Raw genomic sequence first — 8,747 nt, forward strand, 5'->3', positions numbered from 1 at the left:
TTCATTTTCTATCGTGCACTTCAAAGCTACCGAGAAGTACTATTGTTGAAATTCACTAAACACAAGATACTTTTCACATTGTCTTATAAGTGAATCTTTATATTCTGGGAGCACTTCTCATAGGAAATGAGGCAAAGTCGCTCAGCAACTTGCTTACCGAGTTGATGGCCGAGCTGACGTGAAAATCTAAGCTTCTGGACTGCAGGTCTAGGGCGTGATCATTACAGCAGGTCCATGGTGTTTGCATGGTGATTCATTTACCTATTAAATATTTAGGGTTGAAGAATTGTTGCCAGTGGGGTGTTTTTCTCTTTCTTTGAAACTTGAAGGCACTTGGCGAGTAAAACCCCAAAGTTTACGAAGTTGCAAAGTTAACTGTTTGATTTTTACCCACTTGTGGAGATGGAGAGTTACACTTGGACAGGAAATGTTGAAACACCGTTCAGCTTCTGCCCCAGGACAGGTTCTCAGCTTGTTAAGCTAACAATAATTTATCACGGCCACTCTGCCATGCCAAGGATGAGTGCAAGAAAACGCCTTTGTTGTTGGCTTCTGGAGAGGACTTCCTGCCCTGGACACTTGACCTACAGGCTTTATCTCATTCTTGGCATGGGGCACACGAGGAGGAGCTGCAGGGCTGGACAGAAGCAGCCTACGAGCCCCTGTGCCCTGTGCCTCAGGCTGTTGTCCTCTTTTGAAGTCAAGGCCCCTCAGTTGTCATGCTTCCGGTCCCCACAGTTAAGGTACCAGGAGGCATCTTTCATTCCAGGGACAGGAATAAATGGATCACAAGGCCGTGGGGCCTTTTTGGTAGCAGGCAAGTAAAGTAACTGATAGGCAAAGGGCTAAATTCTTTCCAACCAAGTTAATTAGAGATAAGTCATTTATTCGGGAAGCAAATGGGATAATTAGAGACTTAGGGACAGGGCTTGTGGTATGGAAAGGATTAAAAGTAAACTGAGTAAAGGACAGATTCACTGCTCAGTAAAGATTCTCTGAGGCTCTTTCTCTGTGATGAAAAAATTCTGAACCGATACTGTGATGCCCTGCCTCATGCCCTGCTGGGAGCTGGCAGTACCACTGTGTCCAGCTTACCAGGGGGCCCTGATCAGATCTTGTTGTGGGTATTTCACTAACCACCTGAGTGATTTGTGAGGGATTCAGTCTCTTCACTCACGCAGTGTTCTTGTGTGCGAAGTGAAGGAATCGGACAAGCTCTAAAATTCGGATTCTACCGTCTTGGTCTCCGAGAGACCAATGTCACTGTAGCAACCGTACAGCTAAAGGAATAGGCTCTTCAAAATCAAAGGGGACAGATTTCTTTTGGTTTCTAGTGTTTTTTTGGTTTTTTTTTTTTTAATCTATTTCTACCATACGAAAGAGTAGGATGGTGAGATGCATTCTGAAAATATTTTTAACTACTCACATTAATCAGTCTGGACGGTTAGAATTCCAAGAAAAGGAATTTATTTAGTTAGAAATAAAGCAATTTAGCCCTTTAAAATTGCATTTCTTTTTATTTTAATGATTACTGTTGAGCAAACAAAAATCTTTAATATAAATCAGCAGGGTTTTTTTTTTAATTTAGATCTTTGTCCTTTCTTGCATCTATTTAATTGCCTTTTTAGATTTGAGAAAGTGAAAAAAAGTGCTAGAGGAATCGTGTGTAAATTCTTATGTAATCACAGGTTATAAGTCTTTTTAGCATCTAAGGAAGTTATGAACTTCAAACTAGGAGTAGTTTAGGTGCAGTTCCTTAAACCTACTTTTAAATCTACTTTTGTTTTTAGTGCTTTTTGAACCACAAGTAGAAAGTATTTAATTTTTTTTTTTTTTTTTTTTTTGTAATTCTGGAAATAGAAGACTTGTCATGATACCAACAGCGAGACTTAATTTTCTCTTGGTACATGTTTTAGTTATTTCCTCATGAGACAGACATGAAAAGAGTGAAGTTTCTCGAAATGAGCTGCTGTCACCCATTCACCGGCTACCTCATTACTGCAGATTACAGAGCAAATCCAGTTACCTGCAAGTAAATATTTCCTCCTGTCACCAGCTACCCGTGGATCAAATAGGACAGCTCCGTGGTAATTCTAGAAGGCCATTAAAACCCTTACGGCGCTGGAAGGGATGGCAGTGCTGTATGTCAGGAATAGGTAAACTGTAATTAAGAAGTTACGGATGATCTGATTACGCGTTTGTGTATCAGGGCCTGTTGTAATGTGAGCAGATTAAAATCATGTAATGGTTAAAGCTGCATCATCATGCAAACATTTATGGCAACTTCTGCAAATTAATTTGAACTGTAAAAGTTCCCTCATGAGACGATGTCCTCCGTGACCGCGAAGGACAGTGCAGCCACCGCTGCTTAATTCCTCCGTTTGAATGGTTGCCGAGCGCGCCTGTGCCCTTTTAAAGAACAGAGCGGCTACAGAGAGCTTTCAGGAGGTGATCGCCGCATGAAAGTGAAATGGGCATTTCGAAATAGCCTTTACAAGGAAAACCAAAGATGATGATTAATGAATTCCCAGAATCAGACATTAATAAGAAACTTAAAAGTATGTAAATACATGTATGTTAAAAGCTAGCTCTTCAGACATAAAGATCAGAGGATTGGAGTTCTCGAGTTTTGCTTGTCTTTTTTTGGTTTTTGGTTTTTATTTTTTTGCCCGGGTATTTGTGGGAAGGAATGCCACTCTCCTTTCCTCCCTTTTGCCCTTTGCAGTTGGTACGTTGAAACGTACACACGGTCTCCACAATTTACTAGTGGACGCTGAAGCCCATTTACCTCTGCGAACCTCCCGCACACCAAGCAGTCACCTGGCTTTTCTGGAGGCCGGCAAGGTGTGAGCAGGTGGGCTGCAGGCAGCGAGTTAAGAGAGCACCTGCAGGAAGAGCCTTAGCAGCCCGGGATGCCAAGTACAGATTCCGGGACGCTTACCAGCGTAGCTAAAGCGATTATAATTTAACCTCAACTGCAGTGGCTCCCCACACGTCCACGTGTGGAGCCCTGATGCCTGGCGCGGTGCTAGGCATACGGCACATAGCCAATCCAGATCTTTAAACAGAGGGAGTGCTTTACCATAAATTCACCTGGCTATTAAAAAGAAGCGACTAGAGTGGGCAGGGAGTATGAAGCTCTTCAAGGTTAGTCAGTGCCAGCAGAAGACCCTACTGCCCATCAGTACTTCCCCACCCGCGCAGTCCTGTGTCGAAGCTAATACTGGGTGGCTGCGTGTGGGTCGCGGTGCTGCAGTGCGGAACCGGCCGGGGACGGCCGTGGGGACTCACTCCTCCTAGGTGAGAACACTGGACGTGACTCCACGCCGAGGCCGGCCCCGCACAGCTTCTCTCGTGGTTAATGCCCCTTATCTCCTGGTTCCGTTTCTGCCTCCCCCCCGACCTCCTCCTTCCCCTCCGGAACTGCTTCGGCATCTTGAAGCTGTTGGTACTCGGACACCAAATCCTGGATGTTACTCTCGGCTTCGGCAAATTCATTGATGTCCATCCCCTCGCCCGTGTACCAGTGCACGAAGGCCTTCCTCTTGAACATGGCCGAGAAGTGCTCGGAGATCCTGCCGAAGAGCTCCTGGATGGCCGTGCTGTTGCCGATGAAGGTGGCCGCCATGCTCAGCCCGCGCGGCGGGATGTCGCACACGGCCACCTTGACGTTGTTGGGGATCCACTCCACGAAGCAGCTGCTGCTTCTGGTCTGCACGGCGAGCAGCTGCGCGTCCACCTCCTTGGTGGACATCCTCCCCCGGAAGATGCAGGCCACGGTCAGGTAGCGGCCGCGGCGGGGGTCGCAGGCGGCCATGGTGTTGCGGGCGTCGAACATCTGCTGGGTGAGCTCGGCCACTGAAAGCGCGCGGTACTGCTGGCTGCCCTGGGCCGTGAGCGGCGCGAAGCCGGGCATGAAGAAGTGCAGGCGCGGGAAGGGCACCATGTTCACGGCCAGCTTGCGCAGGTCGGCGTTGAGCTGGCCCGGGAAGCGCAGCGACGTGGTGACGCCGCTCATGGTCAGGGACACCAGGTGGTTGAGGTCACCGTAGGTGGGCGTGGCCAGCCGGAGGGTGCGGAAGCAGATGTCATAGAGGGCCTCGTTGTCGATGCAAAAGCAGGCGTCCGAGTTCTGCAGGAGCTGGTGGAGGGACAGCACGGCGTTGTAGGGCTCCACCACCGTGTCCGACACCTTGGGCGAGGGCATCACGCTGAAGGAGTTGAGGATGCGGTCGGGGTACTCCTCGCGGATCTTGCCCAGGAGCAGCGTGCCCATCCCCGAGCCCGTGCCCCCGCCCAGCGAGTGCACGAGCTGGAAGCCCTGCAGGCAGTCGCAGCCCTCGGCCTCGGCGCGCACCGCGTCCAGCGCGCTCTCCACCAGCTCGGCCCCCTCCGTGTAGTGGCCCTTGGCCCAGTTGTTGCCGGCCCCAGAGTTACCTGCGGCACAAGGGACTCGGTTAGCCCGCCGGGGTCGGGGGAAGGGTGTCGGCAGCAACACACCAGGAGGCGCTCCTCTCTTCCCGCTGGAACCTTCCGGGAAAACCTACCGTGGACAAAGCTGTCCGGTTGGAAGAGGGCCCCCAGTCGGCTGGATCGGATGCTGTCCATGGTCCCAGGTTCCAGGTCCACCAAGACTGCTCGGGGCACGTATTTCTTACCTGCGTGGAAAAGTAGGAAGAAGTCAGCCAACTGCTGTTTTTCTAAAGGTTAATGTTTCATCAGAGCAGACCCTTGTGACACGGGTCCAGAAGAAAAAAGCCCTCCTAGAAGGTGTCTTTGGTAGAAAGACTGGAAATCATAGCTTGGACTGCAACAAAATTCACACAAATCTGTAAAATGCTGCAGGAATAACTTTTTCCATCGGTGTCCGTTTTGTTTGTTGTCTTGCCAGTGACAGGGATTTTGTTCCTATTGGAAATGATTCTACTTTTTATTTAAAAACCAGAAGGGGAGAATTCCCCAGTGATCCAGGGGTTAGGACTACCGTGCTCTCACTGCCGAGGGCACGCGTTCAATCCCTGGTCGGGGGACTAAGATCCCACAAGCTGCGCAGCACGGCTGAAATAAAATTTTAAAAAATTAAAAAATAAATTAATTCATTAAATAAAATAAAACCCAGAAAGGAAGGTCGGGGCCTAAACTGCTTGTGTTGAGAGTGTACCCCCCTCCAGTGACCAGAGACCAGTGACCCTCCAGTGGGCAGTCCTGCCCTTGGTCACTCGGGACGTCCCCCGTCTGGCGTTCTGGTCTCGCGGAACCTCCTCTCTCTGCCGCGTCCCTGGGGCTGGTGACGGGGGCCGACAGTGAGGGCCTACCATGGGCCTCGTTGTAGTACACGCTGACCCTCTCCAGCTGCAGGGCGCTGTCCCCGCGGTAGCTTCCGGCCCAGTCGATCCCATGCTCCTCGCCAATCACCTCCCAGAACTGAAAGCAGAAGGAGGGGAGGTCAGTGTCCAGAGGGACCCCGACGAGCGCCAGGTCGGCGACAGCGCATTGAGCAGAAAGACAGGAAGTGAGGGCTCCTGGGCCTGCTTCCCTCCCCAGCATGATCTCGGGGGCCCTTTTCCTAACTGCCCACCCCATGGCGTAACGTACTCCTTACCTCTGCTCACCATGAAGTGAAGACTGAGTTTTATGTCAACCTGAACTGCTTCAATAAAATGTCAACACATAAAATATTAAATTGGATTTTGCTCCTATTAAATGCAGGCCCTTGTGTACATTAATGCTGTCCTTTTAGAATTTCACATCAGAAGCGTATCTCTAGTTTGGCCTTACGGTGCTTGCAGCTAGGAAAGTATAGATCCCACTACGTGAAAATAAACTGAATTCTCATCTGATTACACAATAATATCTCATTTCACTTTGAGGATTTATTTTCGTGCAGTTTTCCCAAAAGCCCATCACTAAGACACCTATGCACGCTTTTAAACTGTGTGCATTTGGATGATCAGGTATGCACTCAATTCAAAATTATGCATAGCTGTTCTCTTGTAACTATCTAAAACATACTATGCTTTCAATCACATTACAGTATTTATTTATGCCAAGCTCTTTATATGGAATGGAAACAGTTACTGAGATAACCCCTTTTCATTACCCTGAAGAAGCACATAGTAAAGTGCAATGAAAATACATTCATTTATGTTAAAATCCCCAAGGGTGTTTTCCCAGCCACATCTTGTAAATGATGGCTCTGATGTGGCGTTGGTCTTATGAACAAGATTACTTTATAGTAAATTATCAGCACTCTTCAGGGTGTGGGAAAAGAAAGAAATTTAAGTTCTTTCACACCACAAATTAAATGTGTCTTAAAGTTCTTATGGCCCCAAATAATAAGTAGTTGCTGGGATCTGGATTCAGAGCTGAGACCCTGTCTAGACCCTCCACTCCCTCCTGGGGTCCTTTCTCCATCTTATCTTCCAACTTCAGAGCAGTTGGGGCCCATGCCTCCCACTTCTCTGTGTGTTTTAGTTTTGAACGTCTTACCACTCGGCAAGGAAGGATGACAACTCCTTTGCAAGTGGTCATTTTCTTTGCCCCAGGTTTTAAACACCTGTATTAAAAGACTTTCATTTTTTCATAGCTGCACTAGTTCCAATAGCCAACAGTCGGAAACAATCCAAGTGTCCATCGACAGATGACTGGATAAACAGAAGGCATTCTCTCTATAGGATGGACTATTATTCAGCCTTAAAAAGGAAGGAAATTCTGACACAGGCTACAACAGGGATGGACACTGAGGACACTATGCTGAGTGAAATAAGCCACTCACAGAAGGACAAATACTGTTACATGAGACACCAAGAGCTGTCAAATTCATAGAGACAGAAAGTAGAATAGCGGCTGCCAGGGGCAGGGGGAGGGGAAATGGGGAGTTAGTGTTTCATGGTACCGAGTTTCAGTTTTGCAAGAAGAAAAGCATTTTGGAGATTGGAGGCACGACAGTGTGAATATACTTAACATTACGGAACTGTACACTTAAACATGGTTACGATGGTAAATTTTATACCATTTTATCACATTTAAATTTTTTAAAGTTTTAATGCAATTAAATTTTTAATGCAATTCGTACTAGTAAAAGTAATTTCAAAATAGCAAAGAGACAGTTGTTATATAGTAGAACTGATCATCTTAACATTAGGGTTGGAGACCTTGGGCTCTGGCATCTGCTTTTTAGCATTGGCCAACAGTACCAGGTATTTTTTAGAAAAATTTAAGGGGGAAGGAGAAAAACTTTTATATTCCAGAGGATATATTTTAATTATTTCTGCTGCTGGACCCAAAAAACTTTTAGGTTTACCTCTTTCATTTTCTGTTGCATTCGAAATAAAATAGTAGTTGATCTTTTTTAACTTTATAACATAAACATGAGAGGGAGGGAAAGATATCTTAGTGATACGGTGTAAAAATTTTCCCAAGAAACTTTGGAAAACTGTTTTGAGACAACTTACTGGTTTTAGATATGAAAAGTTCATTGCTAAGGTGATCAAAGTAAAAATAGTTGACAGGTGTATTATACACATGTAACTGTCAACAAAATTAACATGAATTAAATTAACCCTTTAAGCCTTTACTATTTCCTGGGTCTCTTGAACTACAGGTGTCGTTTAGTAAGTCAGATACCCGGCAAGCGTCTCCATCTGCTGGGCTCCCGGTCCTCCCTGCTAACTTAGGGGGTTTTCTGAGTTGGCTGCACTGTGGATCACGGAAAGGCCAGCACTAGTCATAGAACTTTCCTTACCTTGGCTCCGATCTGGTTGCCACACTGGCCAATCTGAATGTGTACGATCTCACGCATCCTTGCTTTGTGCCCAAGGGCAAGATCTTCACAGGGTCCCCAGTCTCTGGGAGAGCCGCCCGTCACCGCTGTGAGCCCCACACAGCTCTGGTCATCGCAGCAATGGGACCAGCTGACCAGGCTACCTCCCAGTGTGACCCGAGGGTGTGTCCAGCCCAGAGGCCCAACCCCAGCCCTCCCCCTATCGTCCTTGTGGAGGGGGAGTTTTTTCCTCTCCCAACACAGAATATTGCCTGGTCATTTCCTAGAGTTCAAGACCAAAGGCTGCCATTGTGCAAGGTGCGTGGAAGTCTGGCACCAGGCCTAGGCCTTCCATGATGGACTCTGGGCACCAGCGCTGGCTCCGGGCCCCAAGTTGGTGAGGCTCCTAGCTTACTGGGGTGACCAGGACCACCTCCAGAGAACGTTCCCATCCAAGCCAGTTGTATTATTAGAAATCCTGTTGTCTAAACGCATCGCTTGACAGACGAGGCCACGAATCCCAGAGCATGAAGTGGCTTCACTACAGTCATACATACAACCACTAAGACGTCTCTCCACCCTCCCTCAAGAACCTGCCATGGGGCTTCCCTGGTGGCGCAGTGGTTGAGAGTCTGCCTGCCAATGCAGGGGACACGAGTTCGAGCCCTGGTCTGGGAAGATCCCACATGCCGCGGAGTGACTACGCCCGTGAGCCACAATTGCTGAGCCTGCGCGTCTGGAGCCTGTGCTCCGCAACAAGAGAGGCCGCGACAGTGAGAGGCCCGCGCACCGCGATGAAGAGTGGCCCCCGCTTGCCGCAACTAGAGAAAGCCCTCGCACAGAAACGAAGACCCAACACAGCCATAAATAAATAAATAAATAAATGAATAAAATTTAAAAAAAAAAAAAAAAAAGAACCTGCCATGGCTCCCTCGCCTGCAGCCGTGCTTCGTCTGAAAGCCACTGGTGGCGCTGAGGTGACTGT

At 47.9% G+C, this 8,747-nt stretch overlaps 1 protein-coding gene across 1 annotated transcript; it reads right to left on the reverse strand.

Annotated features, from left to right (window-relative positions):
• Positions 1–3,358: 3,358 nt before the first annotated feature.
• TUBB1 (tubulin beta 1 class VI) lies at positions 3,359–7,825 on the reverse strand. The gene is made up of 4 exons (XM_061209635.1): positions 7,745–7,825; positions 5,316–5,424; positions 4,548–4,658; positions 3,359–4,437 (listed from the first exon to the last, which is right to left on the reverse strand). Exons 1-4 carry the CDS (start codon positions 7,799–7,801, stop codon positions 3,359–3,361), a joined length of 1,356 nt encoding a protein of 451 aa, XP_061065618.1. The 5' UTR covers positions 7,802–7,825.
• Between the last annotated feature and the right edge of the window lie 922 nt (positions 7,826–8,747).

Source organism: Eubalaena glacialis, chromosome 13 (genome assembly GCF_028564815.1).
Source record: "Eubalaena glacialis isolate mEubGla1 chromosome 13, mEubGla1.1.hap2.+ XY, whole genome shotgun sequence".
Lineage (NCBI taxonomy): Eukaryota > Metazoa > Chordata > Mammalia > Artiodactyla > Balaenidae > Eubalaena > Eubalaena glacialis.